This window comes from Lithobates pipiens, unplaced genomic scaffold, assembly GCF_037356315.1.
Source record: "Lithobates pipiens isolate NorthernLeopardFrog02 unplaced genomic scaffold, aLitPip1_a1.2 Scaffold_8, whole genome shotgun sequence".
In the NCBI taxonomy this organism is placed as follows: Eukaryota; Metazoa; Chordata; class Amphibia; order Anura; family Ranidae; genus Lithobates; species Lithobates pipiens.
The window spans coordinates 278,025,752-278,046,961 of record NW_027507903.1 but is presented as its reverse complement, the minus strand read 5'-3'; the positions used below and the strand labels follow the sequence as shown (position 1 = coordinate 278,046,961).

General features: G+C 39.2%; 1 protein-coding gene across 2 annotated transcripts in view; it reads left to right on the top strand.

Moving 5' to 3' along the window:
- Positions 1-21,210, top strand: part of CFAP54 (cilia and flagella associated protein 54) — a 538,848-nt gene that overhangs the window by 223,150 nt on the left and 294,488 nt on the right. For both annotated transcript variants that reach the window (XM_077472059.1, XM_077472058.1), the window contains exons 28-29: positions 11,277-11,420; positions 16,588-16,693. In XM_077472059.1, coding sequence (XP_077328185.1) covers positions 11,277-11,420; positions 16,588-16,693 — 250 coding nt within the window. The remainder of the gene's footprint in view (positions 1-11,276; positions 11,421-16,587; positions 16,694-21,210) is intronic.

The following is a 21,210-nucleotide window of genomic DNA, read 5'->3' as shown; positions in this document are numbered from 1 at the left end:
TGGGCTACTGTTCCCAGCTAGCCTAGCTTTCAAATCCTACGCCCTTGGGCCACATCGATTTGACACTATTCCCCACAGTCTCTCTTCTGCTCCAGCATTCCTCATCAATGACCGTGTAATGATGAGGACTTCATCCATGACCGTGTAAGGACTTCCTGGCATGTCTCCACATCCAGCCCTCCACTGTGGTACACTCACCAACCTTTCTCTGCCCCGAGTCCATGGTGAAGAACTTAACTGGACCGTATGTTCCAACAGCTTCTCCTGCCCCTCTGCTCCAAGAATTTCTTATCAATGTCTGTGTAATGATAAAGACTTCACCCATGACCGTGTAAGGGTGAAGTTCCCTCACGGCTCTCCAAGGCCTCCTCCTGTGATCGGCGCACCACCCCCCCCCCCCCCCCGATGGGGATGCCCTCCTGCTGCTGTATAGTATTCCATCCTCCACTACTCCCGACCGACAACTTCTCCCAGTGGCCTGTTACCTCAGCTTATATAGGAGGCCTGCCCCTACCAATTTCAGTTGGGGATTGGTCAGGGCTCCTCACATGAGCTGCCTGCCGCTCCAGTTCTAGGCCCTGCCCCTCTTCCAGAACATTCTCCCTGGAAGCAGGGGAGGAGCTTCAAAACTGAAGTACAGGTGGTCACACCCATTGCTACACTAACCACTCCCTGCCCCCAGATCAAAACAAACAGGCCTAGCTTGCAGCATAGGCCTGCCTAAATTTAACTGTACTGACAGAACCTAGCAACAATCCTCACTCTAGCACCTACCTATGGTAGAGGGTGCTACATACAGTTATAATGTATTTGGGGATATGAAACAGACAGCATGATGCCTCCAAGAGAACATTCTAGCAACAGTTTTTAATAAAATAATGAGATGACATAAGGGGTGGAATTTATACACTAAATGAGCCTGGGATCTTCTGTCTTGGCATGCCACCAGGTTTAATTTGGAAACAACTCTCCAGATTTGTGCGAGTTGAAATGAAGGGGTGATATGTGGCTTGGCATTTGAGCAACACATGGTTGTGCTTATGTGGAAACTTTGAGACCTGAGGACAATACAAGCAAAGTTTAAAAAAACAGCTTGGCTAATCACAAACCCCGTATGCCATCTTCCCCACATGTCAAAAGTTTAATCAATATACCCAGGTCATGATCAAGACCATGAACAGCCATAATAAAGTTAAAGTGGTTGTAAACCCTCTATCCCAACATCAGCTCATTTTTCACTTGCGATGTGGCTATAAATCATTTGAATTATTAACACTTTTCAATTATTTTGTAGCATTTCACTTTTATTTATGGACACTAATATGATTTGCACTGTTGTTTTGTGTGAATTATATGCATATTACATCTACTGAGCACTGCAATTATTGTTATATTTGTATAAAGGTTGCCTCCAAGTTTGTCCAGGGGTATATTGGACCTTATGCAAAGATAAATCCAGTCTCATACACACTTTGTTTATCTGGGCATTTAAAGTCACTGAATTCTTTCCATGTTTCTTTGCTTAAGCCTCTGGTCCTGAATAGGTTTTCTTGTTCTTCATCTTTAGCTGTCTTCTCAGCTGATTCATCCCAAGAATTCAAGTTACTCATAGAAAAATAGTACTGTATCTAATTGAGATAGTATCTAATTCATTGGAGGGTTTTGGGCCCTGAAGAAAGATCTAGGGGCTCTTCAACTGATGCTTCAGCTCCCTACCTGGCAAATCAATTTCATTTTTGCTTTCCATTGGAACCAGGAGCTCGATATGCTCTGAAATCCAGCACCATGACTACTTTCAGTTGTGCAGCCACCAGCACCTCTGGGTTTCACCCTGGCAAGGTGACATATGGCTGGGCATCCGAGCAAAACATGTTGCTACTTGTTGAGCCCACTTGCTGAAGTAATCTTACCTGTGTCCTCTGTGCCTCCTGAACTGGTAATGTTTGGTATACCACTGCAGTTGTTCTGTTATACCTCAGTGTCCCTGTACCTATTGCAAAGTGTGTGCCCTTGTCCATGCAGACTCTGTTGCAATCACTTAGGCTGTCTATCTTTCAGTGGACTTGGGTCCCAGTGCATGGCCGTACCAAAGAGTGTCAGGCATGTCTGCCCAACCTCTTTTTCATAACTTCTCTGGCAACAAAACAAAGTTCTGACTTCACAACACCACTGGATTTCACATGTTACTGGAAACTGTAAGACCTGTACCTAACCCATTTGCTTGCTAACAACCAAAGACCAAATATCAAAATGATATGTTCAATAGCTTGTTGTGTGAAATGTAATCATGTATCTGACAGCTATAAAACAATGAGCTATTCTCATTTTCTTTGTTAGCAGTAATACATAAAACTATGGATAATGTGATCTGGTTTTGGCAGAGGTATTATCAAGCATTTCATGTTGATATATAGAAAAATTCCTTTGTTCAATAAAAATGCAGAATATTACACGTACCTAATTGTTCAGGTGCTGAGGAAATGATTTGTAATTGTCCTGCTCAAAGCAAGATCAAAAGACATGGCCTAATGGCAGTGATATTTTTCATCTCTTTAGAAATGTATGAAGGACAGAACACAGCAAACAATATTCTGTTTGCTGTGGCAGTTCATTGATGTATGGTGTAATGAGATTGTTAGGAAAGTATAATGAATAGCGCTGCTACAGTGTAAGGGAAAATAAGACTGAAATGCACATGGGATTGGCGTCACATTAAAGTCTGTTGTACGCATTGTGCATGTAAACAGCTGAAACCAGGAGGAACAATTGAATGCTAGGTTTCACAAGAGGCTTTGCTGCAAGAAATAATTGATGTAGCAGATTATAATACATGAGGAATGAAACACCCCATGGTGGTGACTACTTGCTCCAGTAGCTGTTAAAGAGCCAGGCCTTCTCCATTGGTGGTCTCTGATGGTACACTTAGCCTGTTCGATGCCTACACTGTAGCTGGTATGGACAGAAGAAACAGTTCTAGATTCAAGCGTATGTATCATTATTTTACATTCTTTATAGGGATATCATACAACTAACAGTTTTAGATCTGAAATTACCCCAGAACATCATGTTATATGTTTTATTATGTTTAGCCACACCTGAATTTTGCTGCTGATGTATATAGCCTTTTAGGTGCACATACTGTAAGCATAATAGTAATGGTTTAGTACAGAGTTTATCAAACTTAACATGCTCGTCAAAGACAACACCAAGGCTTCACATGCATGCCTTTGCAAAAAGTAACGCTTTAAATTGACCAGGTACATTTAAAATCTTGCATATTACTAAACTGAAGTTGTAAAAAAGCTGTGGCATTAATCAGCCTTGCTAATACTTATACTTGTGTTTGTAAGTCTCTTATTAGTGTGTGAAACCCCAAAGGCACCCCTGTGTCTTCAGGGTGTCCCTGTATCCCCCCTTGTGTCCAGGTGTGCACAGTGCATTGCCTATATTAGTTGCACCTCACTAGGGTAGTTTAAAGGTAAGCTCCAGGTATGGTTTGTACCCCAATTCCAAAAAGAGTTGAGACGCTACATCAAATCTACATAAAAAACAGAATGCAATGATTTGCTTCTAAACCTATATTTTATTCGCAATAAAAAATAATAAACATATTAAATGTTTAAACTTATGCTATGTACACACGAGCAGAATATCCAACAGAAAAAGTCAGACGGAAGCTTTTCATCGTATATTCCGATCGTGTGTATGCCTCATCAGAATTTTTTTTTTTTGGAAAATTCTGACAGATCTAGAAATAGAATATGTTCTAAATATTTGTGAAGGAACTAACAATTCCTATCGGGAAAACCGCTTGTCTGTATGGTGTTCTGATGGACCAAAGACGCATGCTCTGAAGCAAGTACGAGACGGAAGCTATTGGCTACTGGCTATTTAACTTCCTTTTTCTAGTCTCATCGTACATGTTGTACGTCACCGTGTTCTTGATGATCAGACTTTGGTATGATCGTATGTACGCAAGACAGTTTCAGCAGAATTCCGTCGGAGCTCCGTCGGAAAAACCTTCAGAGTTTGTTTACCGGTCGTGTGTACAGGGCATAAGAAATTATACCATTTTAAGAAAAAATAAGGTTGACTTTGAAATTGATGGCAGCAATACATCTCAAAATAGTTGGGACAGGGCTATGTTTACCATGGTGTAGCTTGCCCTCTTCTATTAACAAGACTTTTTTAACACCTGGGAACTGAAGCCACCAGTTGCTGGAGTTTGGGAGAGGTATGTTGTCCCATTGTTGCCTGATATAGGATTCTAACTGCTCAGCAGTCCTGGGTATTCTTTTTAATATTTCTACAGTGGGTGTGACTAGAGATTTTTCAGAATTTTTGAAGCCATGTAAAAAAAAAGTTTTCCCTCTTTTTTTGTGGAAAAAAATGGAAATTATTGGAAACATTTAAAGTAATTTTGTTACACTGGGAAGGAAATGCAGTGTATATAAATGTATTATGCTTAAAATAAAAGTACAGTTTATCCTGTAAATAAACAAAACTTGTTTTATTTTATTTTATTACAAATGGAATAGTAAGGACTGTGTATGTTAAGAACATTACAACTATACATGAGAACAGATACCCCTCCCCCTTTTTTCTCTCTGAATAATTTCAAAGCTTCCTGCCAATATGCATATTCAGTTATTGATAATGCTGATCCAGAAGCATGTATTGCTCATGCAAGAGCTTGATCAAGCTTGAACAAGGGTTCAGTGGTTGTATGTGGCTTTTTGCTGGCAATTTATCGGAGCAATGGTTGGTGTTGGCACTTTAATCATCATGGCACCATGGTTGATATGGTGTCAAGATGATTGGAGCGCATTATTTCTATTATTGCATTGTAATATAGAATGAAATAGTTCAACTCACCATAATGCAGAATGTGCCATCAGATGCAGTGTTTTACTTACCACGTCGCCTGCCACAAGATGTAGATTGTCACTTGCCACATTGCCTGTCACCAGATGCGGATTGTCACTTCCCACGTCGCCTGCCTTCAGATGCAGCTTGTCACTTGCCACATCACCTGCCAACAGATGCGTTTTGTCCTTTGCCACGTCCCTGCCACCAGATGCATTTTGTCCCTTGCCATATCGCTTGTCACCAGTTGAAGCTTGTCATCTGCCACATCGCCTGCCACCAGATGTGGATTGTCACCTGCCACCAGATGTGGTTGGTCACCTGCCACCACATGAAGATTGTCACTGCAATGGTGGCAGCACAGGGGTGCACATTAGTTCAGAGGAAAGCCTGGAATAGTGGGTCGTGAGGGGGAACAGTGATAATGGGGGGTGGGTGGTGAGAGATCTGCTACTCTGCCTCACCTCCAGCAGTGTAGCGGTGTTCTGCCTCACTCTGTGGGATGAAGAACAGTGATGGGGGCAAGCGGTGGGAGATGATCTCATCCCTCTGTTCCCTGCCTCACCTCTAGCAGTATAGCAGCTCCACTGTGAGCGCAGAAGAGCAGTGATGCAGGCGGGCGGTGAGAGATGATCCCATCTCTCTGCTCGCTTGCTTCATCTCTAACAGTGTAGCAACCCCGCTATGAGGGCGGAAAAGCGGTGATGTGGGTGGGTGGTAAGAGATGATGTAATCTCTCTGCTCGCTCCACCGCCGCATGTCAGACAGTGCAGCCCCGGCTGCAAACAGGCCATGGCCTGGTAATGGGCCCCGGTCTGGGTGATGACCCCTGCATGTAGGTTCACCTATTTCTAGTGGTCAGGTGTCCACAAACATTTGGCCATGTAGTGTATGTGGTAATTCAGGTCTTATGCAGCACATTAATAATTCAATGTGTCTGGTAATATTCTTTGCAAGTTGTTCAACAAGGTTGTCGTAGTTTTAAAAAATAGGATAATTGTACATTTTTGTATTTCCACTGCAAGTCAAAAAAATAGCTGACATACATTAATAAACTTCCTATTGATTTAAAATGATCAATAACAAAAACAAAATATAACTATTTGGCATTATGGCTTTAGTTGCTAGATAAAAAAAATATATACACAATTCCCTTAATAGGTCATTTTGTTTAGCACTTTTATTAGTGATCAGTTTGCCAAAGCAGCTGTGATTTAGCTAGTTTTAGGTTTGTTAGCGAACCGATAAATACATTAATATGTGCTGAATTTTGTGTGAAAATCCACTTCAAAAGATCATTTTAAAATTCTGTTAAACGTGCTTTATAAAGTGGATTGAAGGTCAAAAGGTCCGTTCTAATATTACTTCAACTTTTTTGATTTCCTTAGGGCTAGCACAAAACCATTTCATTTTAGAATAGTTTGATCCGTATCTTTTTGTTTTTTCATATCGTTATGCAGTTTAAAACCTTTTAGCAGAGTCCAGTGAGCATCTTTGAAGCTTTAGGCGCTTGTGTCCGGAACTAATTGCCATCCAATAGCCACACAGAGAACAGATAGCCTCAAAAGATATCTAATAAGACTGTTATGTCTTATTTTTTAAGGAGTACTCTGTATATGAATAGAACTAGTTTATTGCATATACAATTATCATCTTGTAGAAATGCTTTAAAAATCGTGCTTTTAGTTATGATTTGCAGTGTTCAATATATATATATATATATATATATATATATATATATATATATATATATATACGCGGCAACAGCCATGTATGATCTTCCAGCATGCAAACCGTTTACAGCAAAATTTTCCTCTTTCTGTCTTATGAAAACATTGTCAGTGGAACACGAAGTGAAGGGGGGAAGTCTAATGGCGTCCTAGTTAGCAGTAAAACCTGATGGGTTTTAATTCCCTAAATGGAAAATTGTATCAAATACTTCCCGTAATTTTCCTTTCCTGATGCCAAACCATGGCAGCATACTAGTGATAGGCTCCGCCTCTCTTCCACTCCCTCAGAACCAGTGAATAATTATTAGGCCCCACCCTATTCTTTGCAATTAGCTACATACCGAAACCTACAAGGGTGGGTCCGTATGCTGCCATAGTTTGGCGTCAGGAAAGAAAAATGATGGTAAGTATTTGAGGTAACCTCTTTTCCCTGACGAATTCCAGCTGTAAAGATGAACCTACTGGCAGATTTAGTTCCTATAGAGGAAACACTGCAGGATCCCATCAAGACCCATTTGCCTCTGACATCAACAAGGCATGTTTGTTTTTCGGACCATTCTCTGTAAACCCTAGAGGTGGTTGTGAGTGAAAATCCCAGTAGACCTGCAGTTTTTTAAATACTCAGTCTGGCACCAACAACCATGTCCAAAGTCCCTTAAATCCCCTTTCTTCCCCGTTCTGATGCTCAGTTTGAACTTCAGAAAGCCATGCTCACCATTGTATAGATGCCTAAATGCATTCAGATGATGCTATGTGATTGGCTGATTAGCCATTTGTGTTACCTAATAAAGTGTCCGGTTGGTATATATGTATAAAACTGATGTAAATGAACCATATGTAAAGTGCTGCGTAAAGTTTTAGTGCTATAAAAATAGCTATAATAATAGCAATAATTATATGGTGTGAAAAAAAAACAACAAATATGACAGGCTTAAGTCACAAAGCTCTAACAATCATTATATGCAGCAATGAAAGCCCATGGGATCTGAAAATAACACTCATGCCTCAAAGTGGTTGCTATAGCAGATAACACATTCATTTATAGCTTAGTGAATAACCTAATCACAAATGTTGTAACAACACAAATGAATACATTATGAAAATACACAATAGCTTTTCTTCAGGAAATGATGCCGCACACATACCGTTTCTTCTTATATTATGCCCACTTCTACATTTTACTGCTGCTGATATAGAGAAACACTTTGCTTCTAAGTAAGAAGCTCTTCTCAGGCAAAAACTGGTTTGAGTTTCCAAGCCAAAATTATTTCTGTTTCTAATTTAACCATTTGCTGTCCACACTATATACATAAATGGTTGGATGGCACACTCCTGAGGGTGGGGCGGTGTAACAATTCGGTCACTTTGAATGCGGCTTTGAAATCGTGCAACTTCACTTGAAATTGCACGATTTCTAAACTGCATGTCAGTGCGACTTCAGGTGCGACTTGAAAGACATCTGTGCAACTTCATGCACAGATGTCTAAGCTGAAGTCGCACCTGAACTTACAAAAAGTAGGTGGTGCAATAACTACTTTCAAAACCAGTGGAACTTTGATGCAGACCAATGTGACCACTTCCACTGTGGACAATAGGTTCCGACTTGCCATGTAATTTGAAATGATCAAATTGCATGACAAGTCGTACTGGTGGTACCAGGGGCAAAAATTTCATTTTTTTTTAGCCATTGTACACACGGTCGAAGGTCCAGTGCCAATGAAATAGAAAAAAAAAAAATATATATATATATATATATGTATATAATATAATTGGTCCACCCTCATATTATTCATTTGAAAGCTAAGTTCCACTCAAAAGTGGAACTTCCACTTTAAGGACTCCTCACCCCCTGACATGCCACATTTGGCATGTCATTTTTTTTGGGTGGGGAGTGAATACCTAATTTTGACAGGTACCCAGCTCCCACTTCCACTCACGCCGTCTAGGCGGCGACTCCTCTCCCTCCCTGCAATCTTCTGGGACACGTCACAGGTCCTAAAAGATTGCTTGACCATTCAGGATGCAAAGCAGCAAGCTGTCACAGCCGGGTGCCCACACTTGCAATGTGGGTGCCACGGAGAGGAGAGGGAGAGAAGCGAGGGTCATGGGACAGGTAATTGTGTTTATTAAAAGTCAGCAGCTACACTTTTTGTAACTGCAGACTTTTAATAAACTGAAAAACGAGTGGAACTCCGCTTTAAGGTCATCACAGAGGACAAGTGGGCACTCCTTGCATCTGGAGGAAAATAGATTTAACCTCCATGGAAAGGCTTCTTTATGGTAAGAGCGGTGAAAAAGTGGAATAGACTCCCTCAGAAACTAGTTTTGGCCAGATCAATAGATTGTTTTAAACAAGGGCTGGATGCAATTCCAAATGCACAAAATATGACTGGATGTTAGCATTTATGGGTTATAATGCCAGGGATTGTTGATCCAGTGAATATCCAATTGCCTCCTAGGAAGTCGGGAATTTTTTCCCATGCTGGAGCAAATTAGACTATGATTCATAGGGTTTTTTTTTGTCTTCCTCTGGATCAACTGTGGGTAAAGGATTCTGTATATGGAGGTTTATTTATTCAATTAATTTTTTTGCTGCTGTTTGAACTTTATGGATTTCTGTCTTTATTTCATCCTAACTACATAACTAAATATGCACAGTTAAGCAAACAAAAAAACTGTAATTAAAAAATAAATAAAGGGTGGATTTACATCTCTATACAGTACATTATCCAACAGGTTTCTGTGCATTGCACTGCAGTATTGTGCCTTTTGAATTAAACCCCATAGTTTGTTCCCCAAAATGCACAGACAGGAACACTCTGTGGGGAGAATTTATCAAAACTGATGTAGACAGAATCCGGAATAACTGTGCATGGCAACCAATCAGTTTCCATCTTCAGCTTAATCAGTTGTGCTGCGTTAGAAAAGAGGTGTAAGTGCTTTGTATTCTGCATTGCGTGCATTCACCAGCCATTTAAAATGAATGGGCTGCTTTAATGCAATGCTTGTTAGCATATGTAATAATAGTGTCCATTAATGCACCCCAACTCTGTGAACCCAGCAAAATCCTGGTAGAATAAATATTTTAGTTCACTTGACACTTGAAAATGTTTTCTGACTGAAGCAACGTGCACTGTAGCCAGTCATAGCAATGAAGATTAGAAATCTGCACACACTGGTGTTCATAATAACAATAACTTCCTTTTAAAGCATGTTAATGAGTGTTAACAATACAATTTAAGGTTGTTCACTGTTTATATGCGTGTGCGTATATACAGTGTGTGTGTATATATATATATATATATATATATATATATATATATATATATATATATATATATATATACACAGTATCTCACAAAATATTTTATTATATCTTTTCATGTGACAGCACTGAAGTAAGGACATTTTGCTACAATGTAAAATAGTGAGTGTACAGCTTGTATAACAGTGTAAATTTGCTGTCCCCTCAGAATAACTCAACACACAGCCATTAATATCTAAACTGCTGGCAACAAAAGTGAGCACACCCCTAAGTGAAAGTGTCCAAATAGGGTTTAGGTCTGGAGACATGCTTGACCAGTCCATCATCTTTACCTTCAGCTTCTTTAGCAAGACAGTGGTCATCTTGAAAGTGCTCTTGGGGTCATTATCATGTTGGAATACTGCCCTGCGGCCCAGTCTCCAAAGGGAGGGGATCATGCTCTGCTTCAGTCACAGTACATGTTGGCATTCAGTGAACTGTAGCTTCCCAGTGTCCGCAGCACTCATGCAGCCCCGGACCATGACACTCCCACAACCACGCTTGACTGTAGGCAAGACACACTTGTCTTTGTACTCCTCACCTGGTTGCCGCCACATACGATTGACACCATTTGAACCAAATAAGTTTCTCTTGGTCTCATCAGACCACAGGACATGGTTCCAGTAATCCATGTCCTTAGTCTGTTTGTCTTCAGCAAACTGTTTATGGGCTTTCTTGTGCATCATCTTTAGAAGAGGCTTCCTTCTGGGATGACAGCCATGCAGAACAATTTAATTCAGCGTGTGGCATATGGTCTGAGCACTGACAGGCGGACCCCCCCACCCCTTCAACCTCTGCAGCAATTCTATCAGCACTAATACATCTATTTCCCAAAGACAACCTCTGTTCTGCGTGGAACTTGTCCTGTTAAACCGCTGTATGGTCTTGCCCACCGTACTGCAGCTCAGTTTCAGGATCTTGGCAATCTTCTTCTAGCCTAGGACATCTTTATGTAGAGCAGCAATTATTTTTTTCAGACCCTCAAAGAGTTTTTTGAGAGAGTGAGAGCGATAACACTAAATTTAACACACCTGCTCCCCATTCACACCTGAGACCTTGTAACACTAAAGAGTCACATGACACCAGGGAGGGAAAATAGCTAATTGGGCCCAATTTGGACATTTTCACTTTTTTTTTTTGCCAGCGGTTTTATTTTGAGGAGACAGTAAATTTACATTATTATACAAGCTGTACACTCACTACTTTACATTGTAGCAAAGTGTAATTTCTTAAGTGTTCTCACATGAAAAGATATAATAAAATATTTACAAAAATGTGAGGGGTGCACTCACATTTATATATGTATATATAAAATAAAAAAAGAATATTCTCTTTGAATGAAAGACTTATCTTTTAATATTTTTATTTTTATGAAGGTGCTCCGTTCATGGGAGGAATACGAAATAGCAGCATCTGTAATAGAAACTGGGAAAAAGTTACTTGATGTCACAGAAAGTACAGTACAGTCAAAATTAAGTGATGACCTTGAAAAAGCAAAGGATGGAGGAGAAAAAGAAAAGGTATGGTTTTAAAAAAACTCACACAAGGAAACAGAACTTAATATGTCCAGCATAGGAAATTATATTAATACTATACTATGATTTTGTCATTACTTTGTACAATACTCATTAAAAAAAAATGCCAGATAAATTATTGCCCCTCTTCGTCTACAATTACAAAAAATGGATTTTGTGAAATTGCATGTTTTTATCTAAGTAGGTTTTCCAGGAAAACGTCTTTAATCGCCATTTATTGGAAATAATTGGATACCAAGATACTCTCGGGCATACCAGTCCTTCTGTCATCAGACCTACCCGATTGTTAAAAAAAGTACAATGGCAATAACCAATAAAATTATGGCAGTCCATAGCCTGGACTGTTCTTTTTTTTTTTTAGATGTAGGTTCAACATATATAGGTAGAGTGCATACTATAATGCTTAGCGTATAACCAAATATGACCACAGGTTGATGATGTCATGTTTGGAACAAGCATTTATCTTCTATTGTATTGTGTGTGTTTTGATGTTGCAGATTTGTTCTTTAAGTGTGGTTAATATACAACTCCTTTGGGCCACAGGTACAGTGCCTTCAAAAAGTATTCATACTCCTTAAAATTTTCCACATTTTGTTATGTTACGATTAAAAACGTAAATGTATTTTATTGGGACTTTTTGTGATATACCAACACAAAGTGGCACATAATTGTCAAGTGGAAGAAAAATGATAAATGCTTTTCAAAATTTCTTACAGATAAATATCTGAAAGTGTGGCGTACATTTTATTTTGTATTCCGCCCCCTAAGTCAATACTTTGTAGAACCACCTTTCGCTGCAATTACACCTGCAAGTCTTTTTGGGTATGTCTCTACCAGCTTTGCACAGCTAGAGAGTGACATTTTTGCCCATTCTTCTCTCCAAAATAGTTCAAGCTCTGAATGGAAAGCGTCTGTGAACAGCAATTTTCAAGTCTTTCCACAGATTCTCAATTTGATTTAGGCCTGAACTTTGACTGGGCTATTCTAACACATGAATATGCTTTGATCTAAATCATTCCAATGTAGCTCTGGCTGTATGTTTAGGGTCGTTGTCCTGCTGGAAGGTGAACCTCAGCCCCAGTATCAAGTCTTTTGCAGGCTCTAACAGGTTTTCTTCTAAGATTGCCCTGTATTTGGCTCCATCCATCTTCCCATCAACTCTGACAAGCTTCCCTGTCCCTGCAGAAAAGCATTCCCACAACATGATGCTTCCACAACCATGTTTCACAATGGGGGTGGTGTGTTCAGGGTGACGTGCAGTGTTAGTTTTCTGCCACACATAACATTTTGCTTTTAGGCCAAAAAGTAACATTTTGGTCTCATCTGACCAGAGCACCTTCTTCCACATGTTTGTTGTGTCTCCCACATAGCTCCTCGCAAATTGCCAACGGGACTTCTTATAGCTTTCTTTCAACAATGGCTTTCTTATTGCCACTCTTCCATAAAGGCCAGATTTGTGGACTGCACGACTAATAGTTTTCCTGTAGACAGATTCTCCCACCTGAGCTGTGGATCTCTGCAGCGCCCCCAGAGTTACCATAGGCCTTTTGGCTGCTTCTCTGATTAATGCTCTCCTTGCCCGGCCTGTTAGTTTAGGTGGACGGCCATGGCTTGGTAGGTTTGCAGTTGTGCCATACTCTTTCCATTTTCGGATGATGGATTAAATAGTACTCCGTGAAATGTTTAAAGCTTGGGATATTTTTTTAGAACCTAAACCTGCTTTAGACTTCTCCACACAACCTATCTGGTGTGTTCTTTGGCCTTCATGATGCAGTTTATTCACTAAGACCGAACTTATAATAAAACCGAACTTATAATATTTCCTCCCCCACGCGCCTCTTCCCCTGATTTCTCTGTCAAGTGTAATGGCACACCCATCCACCCATCCCCACATGTCAGGGTGCTAGGTGTTATCCTGGACTCTGAACCCTCTTTTCAGCCCCACATCCAATCACTTTCCAAAGATTGCCGCCTCAACCTCCGTAACATCTCTAAACTACGTCCCTTTCTAACCAATGAAACCACAAAGCTCCTGATTCACTCCCTGGTTATCTCTCGCCTTGATTACTGCAACTCCCTCCTCATTGGTTCACCTTTAAATAGACTATCCCCCCTTCAGTCCATCATGAATGCTGCTGCCAGACTCATACACCTTACAAACCGCACAGTGTCTGCTACCCCTCTCTGCTAATCCCTCCATTGGCTGCCACTTGCCCAACGAATTAAATTCAAAATACTAACACTTACTTACAAAGCCATCCACAACTCTGCCCCCAGCTACATCACTAGCCTAGTCTCAAAATACCAACCTAATCGCCCACTTCGTTCCTCCCAAGACCTCCTGCTCTCTAGCTCCCTCATCATCTCCTCCCATATCCGCCTACAGGACTTCTCCCGAGCCTCGCCCATCCTCTGGAACTCACTACCCCAATCTGTCAGACTGTCTCCAAATTTATCCACTTTTAGGCGATCCCTGAAAACTTTCCTCTTCAGAGAAGCCTATCCTGCCTCCATCTAACAACTTCACTATTGTCTCCATTAGCTCATCCCCCACAGCTATTACCCTTTTGTATAACTTGACCCTCCCTCCTAGATTGTAAGCTTTAACGAGCAGGGCCCTCTGATTCCCTTTGTCTTAAATTGTATTGTATTGTAATGTCTACCCCAACGCTGTAAAGCGCTGCGTAAACTGTCGGCGCTATATAAATCCTGTATAATAATACCGTAATAATAATAATAATAATAAGGTTCCCTAACAAACCTCTGAGGGCTTTACAGAACAGCTGGATTCATACTGAGATTAAATTACACACAGTTGGACTCTATATACTAATTATGTGACTTCTAAGGGCAATTGGTTCCACTAGATTTTAGTTAGGGGTATCAGAGTAAAGGAGGCTGAATACAAATGCACGCCACGCTTTTCACATATTTATTAAAAAAAAAAAAAATTAACAACCATTTATCATTTTCCTTCCACTTCACAATTATGTGCCACTTTGTCATGGTGCGTTCTGATAAGGAAACCCTATAAAAGGGGCCAGTATAATACTTATGACAGAGCAAACTCTGAGACGGCCTTGTATCAGTGTGCTCTCCGTAATTACGTGTTATATAATACAACTTAATTTGGAACTCCTCTTGTCAGAAGGTGTTTTTACAAGTTTCCTATAAGATAAGAAATTTGAGATAAAAATCACTTTTCAGTATCAAAAACAACAAAATGGCAAAGGAATGGATCAATAAGATGATCAGGTTATTTTATTTAGAGTTGATAACCAACTCTATCTACTTTAAGCAAAAACAGTTTCATCCTACTTCTTCCGTTGGCACTCTGATATCTGTTGTACTTCTTCTGGTGTCTGCCAGGCTATAGTAATTTGCCCCTCTATAGTTGATAATTTAAACTAAAAAGAATCTATCAAATGGGCATACCATGAAAGTCATTAGCATCATAGCCTGAGCAGATACCTTCTTGAAGTGTGTCATTACTGTTCCATGCACCTTTTTATGGGAAACATCAACTCTAAAAATGTCCATCTGTTTCCCTTTGTACATAAGGGCAAAGGGCAGAGAGTGAATGCTGGGATTGCTCAGAACCTCTCAGAAGCAGTATGGGTATGATCTATACCTTGAATTGGTCTGCTCACACTCTAATGATTGTTCATCAATATTTATATCTATCAAAGTGATAGCAACATTATACAAATGTTAGAACAGTGAACACTCTACAGTCATGACAATTGTTTTCATTAATTTATTAGTAATATGCTGTGTCTGTTTATCCACTTCCGCCCCGAAAGGATTTACCCACTTCCTGACCAGGCCATTTTGTGCGAAACGGCACTGCGTCGCTTTAACTGACAACTGCGCGGTCGTGCGAAGTTGTACCCAAACTAAATTGATGTCCTTTCTTTCCCACAATTAGAGTTTTCTGTTGTTGGTATTTGATCAGTTATAGTGTCTACAAAATAGGGAATAGATTTATGCCATTTTTATTATTATTATTATTTTCTACTAGTAATGGTGGTGATCAGCAATTTTTAGCAGGACTGCGACATTGTGGCAGACAGATCAGACACCTTTGACAATTTTTCGGGACCATTGACATTTATACAGCGCTCAAAGCTAAAAATAGCCGCTGATTATTGCATAAATGTCACTGGCAGGGAAGGAGTTAACACTAGGGGGCGATCAAGGGGTAAAGTGTTCCCTAGGGAGGAGTTTTTAACTGTGGGGGCAGTGTACTGACTAGAGGAGGAGAGAGATCACTGTTCCTGATCACTAGGAACATCAGATCTCTCTCTACTTACAGAGATCTGTCTGTTTACATTGACAGATCCCTGTTCTGGCTCTCTGAGGACCGATCGTGGGTCGCCAGAAGGCATTGCGGCCGCCGGCCACACACCTCGGCTCCAACGTTGCACCGCGCACGTGTCCCATATAGCTCTTAAAGCACCAATGTACACCTACGGCAGTTTGCGCAGCTGTGCCTGCCTGCTGCAGTAAAATGACGGTGGCTGGTCGGGAAATCTATTAAAGTATGTTGGTGTGTGACAGTGATAGATCTGGTATATTTTTACTGAAAGTTCCTGCTTATTAATAAGCCTATATTACACAGTAATGGTCCATTTATACCTTTGGAACTAAAGACACAACCTTCCCTGTGTAAACGTTTTTTGTTACAAAACAGGGTGGAATAAAACTTAAATAACATTGCTGGCAACTAGAGTTTTTTGGTAGAAGAAAATGTCTTTATTGCTTCAACCTGCTAGCAAATGTATTTTCTGTGTGCATGCTATCTGCAGTGCATGTACATTGTACACTCCCAGGATCTGTAAAGTACTGTGTACAGTATTGAAGCCAGGTCCTTTTATGATGCTATTCCAGCACGCATGCATCCAGTAGCTGAATAGAGAAGACACCAGGTCAGAAGATGACCAGGAGAAGATGGCACAGCAGTGGATAGAGTAATGAAGGACAGCACAGACCTTGCAACACTGGAGAAGGCCAAGCCCAGGGGATGGGTGTGCGCAGCATGATAACATACTGATGTGATGTATTAAGTATTGGAGTTTTAATCAACCTGACAAATATATTTTATGTTGTATTTTCTGCAAAGTTTAACTGTTTTTTGTTTATTGGTATGTAGGGGTCCTTTCACAAAAAGCATCAAAAAAAGAAACTAATTATTGTGGAAAAAGTTAATGAACAATTGACTGCCCTGGAACAAGATCTTCTAAAATTGACTAAACCAGGTAAGTTGCTTCTGTCTAAACTATGGTGCCTTATTAAATATAAACACACAGGTCCATTTAGGAATTCGGCCCAAAATGCAGTGAGGTATCCCATGGAAATAGATTTACAGTATACTGTCGTATGGGATTCAGATTTTTTTGGTGCAAGTTTAATACGCATCATTACTTAATGTAGAATCACAGTCTTTTTTTTTTTAATGGGGTTAAACTCCCTGCCATTTTTTTGCTGATTTTTGTGAGGGAGAATCCTCTCACTTTTTTTATTTTTTTAATAGCCATCTGTCACCAGACCCATATGCAAAGGACAATGTTTTTTGGGTTGCTGAGGCATCCTTAGGGAGATTCCTTTAAAGTTTCTGATGGGGTTTATAGAAAGTGAATCTAATACCTGTTCCTAGATGAGAGCTGACAAAAAGTGCAATTTCCACTTACCTTGGGAAATTACCTCTCACCTTTTTGTTGAGTCTATGGGCCTGTAAATAAGAAAAAAATCTTCCAGTGGGGATACAGCAATAAAAACCTTACTCGATCCATAACTATGTCTTCGATTCTACTATAAAGTGTACTTTTTTCAAGTAGTAGGAAGCAGTTAAAACCCCTTTCACCTGTTTTCCATTTGGGGAGATTTCCCCTTGCTTCCCAACTGGAAATGAGAGGAAATCTATCCTAAGTGAGAGGAAATCCCCACTTAAATCAGAGCTCCACCCAAAAGGGGGAGATCTGCTTGTTTGCTTCCTAAGGGGGTAGCAGATAGCTGGTTTTGACAGGTATCTGCTCTCACTCCGGGGGGACTTTGTCGTGGAGAGGTCCCCCAGAAGTTTGGCCCCCCTCCTCCTTCCCCCACTGCCGGGTCATTCACAAAGTTTGTCTGTTCGCACAGCCAACATTTGTCCGATGAAAACCGAAAAAGTTTGTCCGATGGAGCGTACACGCAGTCGGATGTTGCCTTAAAACAGCTTGTTTGCTGTCAAAAAGTTATATCGTGTGTAAGGGCCTTAAGAGTATTTTTGCCATAACGGATTGTACTTGTTTTTGAACTTTTACAGCCCTATGGAAATTACTAGCTAAATGTTTAATAAAAATGGTAATAATGATCGCTGTTAAAGCCAGAGCTATATCTTTTAATAAATAATATTAATACAAGGAGAGTTTGTTGCACATGTGTAACAGTGCTGAACGTAAATCCTAGTACAGTAATAGGTATCATGAGAACCATGAATAAAAAATGTACTTGTGTTAATCCATAGGTAGACGGAAATCATTTTAATTTCCATACTTCTATGATCCATTGAATAAACGACTTTGTACACTGTAGTTTATAACAGTGTCATTTAGAATACATACTTATATTCTCTGCCAAAAGATACCTGGCTATAATTTCCCTAATATCCTATACATTCCTAAACAAAGGACAATATCCAACTATGGGGACTCTCCTAAATGTAATTAGCCTAACTTGTGGCAATTAAATTAACAAGTGTATAACTAAATCAATGAGATATGCATCTTAATCAGCTAATTATGCAAGTTGGTTGCTGAAGCATATGATAAATTAATTAAGTCAGTTTACACTCTAGTCATTAAATTATAAAAAAAATAGGATAGATTTAGATTTTAATGGCATGAGACTGAAAGTAACCTTTAATATTTTCCTTTCAATAAAGAATATATAAAACCTTGGCTGTGGTCATGTTCCACGGTTCTTGTATTTTGAACCGAATATTGTAGTTTATTGCTTAAATTTATGTTTACTTAGTGAAATGAAAGCGTGTGATGTAAGGTTATTTTATATATTAAATAAGAACATGAAACTCAAATAAAAAAAAATGGCACCTATGTCTGATGTGTATTCATTGATATCAACGTTTAAAAAGAGCAAATGCTAAAGTTGACAATGGAGTCGCGGTACTTTTTTAACCCATAGAGGGCATCTGACATCTTTGACTGCTGAATTCCAGACATACAGAATATTATATAAAACACCAATGCATGTAGTTAGGTATTTATTAAAAAAACAGTAAATGTATTTTCAAAACTAGTCTGAATTCGCCTTTATATCAGCTCCCTTTACAATAACACTCCAATAGTGTCAGTCAGGTTCTGCTGCTCTGCATTTGTGCTTATAGAAAACATGCTGAAGGCATAAGAGACCAGAGTATTGTCTCAAAAATATGCTACTACTGCTTCTTTATTGCTAGTTATCATGATTATGGGTGAGGGGGGTATCTTGGCCAAGCTATGCTGTTACCGTGGTGAAGGTTGAGGATGTAGCTGGGCTGTCTGGCATAGGAGTTTGTGCTACTAAATAAGCTAAGCATAGTAATATGTTTCTGGTTTTGTTACTTTTCACAAATTATATAAAATATTTCAAGAAAAAATCTTTTATTGCTTTTAATGGTAAAACCATACATGCCAGACTAGAGCATAGACGATGCAAATGTATCCACCTAAACTTTTTGGTGGTGTTTAGATTTGGCTGCAGATTTAGTTTGTAAACTTTAGACATGAATAGCAAACTAGAGAAAGTACAAAGTTTATTATTAATAATATATTACTAATAACCAAAGTATTTGCATATCTTTAAATATAGAATGCAAATAAATTACATGATTGCTTACTGACAAGGAAAAAATCCTAATATGTTTTGAATTGACCATTTTTCATCGATATAATAGCTTATTGGGAGTTTTAGGCAAGACAGCCCTGAGCGGTATGAAGAAATGAATATTAAATTGCTGTTATTTTTTAATAATCTCTTCCTGCACAAGCTTTTCTCATATTGCATCTTCCTTCCTGAGTGCTTTAGGGATGAATCTTTTGTTCTGACAGCTCTGCCCTGCATATTGTAATTCCAGTAGTAGAAATCTGGTGACTGCTAAACAGCAAATAGAAGTCCACTACTTGGTATTTCATTTTGACTGATCTGAAGGAACTTTGAGCTAATTTCCATAACACACACTCCACACAGTGAGATGGTATGAAAGGCGTAAAGAAGGCTGACAATCAGAGTAAACACTAAAAAAAACGGCAAAGTAATAAGCAGTCACCCTTCTTTAACAGGAATGGAATGTATTCCAGTCATAATTTTGCAAAATAAATTTTGCAAAAGAAATTACATCAATTCTTTTTTTTTTTTATTTCTTTTTTTAGGCTCTGTTGTTTAGTGGCCTCCGAAAAAAGCATGCTGCACCAATGTGTTATACAGTTTACATTGCCTTAAATGTCCTATCTCTGGAGATTATTTTGGGGAAAAGAAAGCATATGTTATAATTCCATTTTCCATTCCAAGTTGCTGTTATCCTTGAAAGAATAGGGCTACCATTCTTCAAACTGACTAATTTATACACGTAGGGGTTTATTTGCTAAAGCTGGAGAGTCTAAAATCAGTCTCACTTTTGCATAGAAACAAATCAGCTTCTAAACTCAACTTGTTCAATTAAGGTTTGGCAATAAAACCTGGAAGCTGATTGGTTTCTATGCAGAAGTCAGATTGATTTTGCACTCTCCAGCTTTAGTAAATAAACCCCACTGTGTACTTGGGAAAAAAAGAGCATGCCTTCAAAACTGTTTATCTTTACTTCTTAAAATACCCAAAGGTGTTTGAGTGTCTACATGTAATAATTTATGGTCAGTTTTTCTGTTCCTTTATTACTATTCATTTTTTTATTTGAATGTTCTCTAGCAGGTAAGAAAATACCTTGTAAACACTTGCTTACCTACTTTAAAAAATGTCATACATTTTCCAATATAGAAATCAACTTTGCTTGTCTAATTTAAAAAAATGTCATACATTTTTTTTTCCAATATAGAAAAGCACCTTACGGTATCTATACTGCAACATCACAAACTTAACAAGCAGCAGTTTAAAAAAGAAACATAGGACTATGCTCATTTACAGCCATACTAACTACAAATTCTTGAAAATACTTGCATATCAGAGACAACTCTCAGAACCTCCACAACTTACATCACAAGATTAGGAGGACTCTGAGGCAACATTTTAGTCTTAGGTCTCTACTATCAGAAAATCTGCTGTGTTACTGTGTTACTGTGTGACTTGGCCAAGTAAAGGCTCATTGTCCTTGCCAGGTGGATATATGCTATCGACCCTTGAGAACATTTACAGTTCAGTTACGTGTATGCACTACCAACCCATCAATGACCTAAACAATGTACAGGACCCTGAGGAAAGTCCACATTTATTTACTTGTTGGTACCTTGTAAAAAAGACATATAGTACCTCCTTATTAGGGCAGACATGACCTGAAATCCTAGCTCAAAATCGTCAGTGTCCCCTCTTATTAAATAAATGTGAAATTCCTAGTAAATCGGGAGTTTGTTAATACAATAATGTACCCCAATCGGCTTGGACCTTCTTCAAAATTCCCACGCATCATCAAAAGGGGATCTCACTCTTCTATAATCTTCTTCAACAAAAAAGCATATTTACCAAATCTGCTCCACTTATTAGATGGGAAGATTTAGGATGCACCTATACGGTGGGCCAGTGGGAAAAA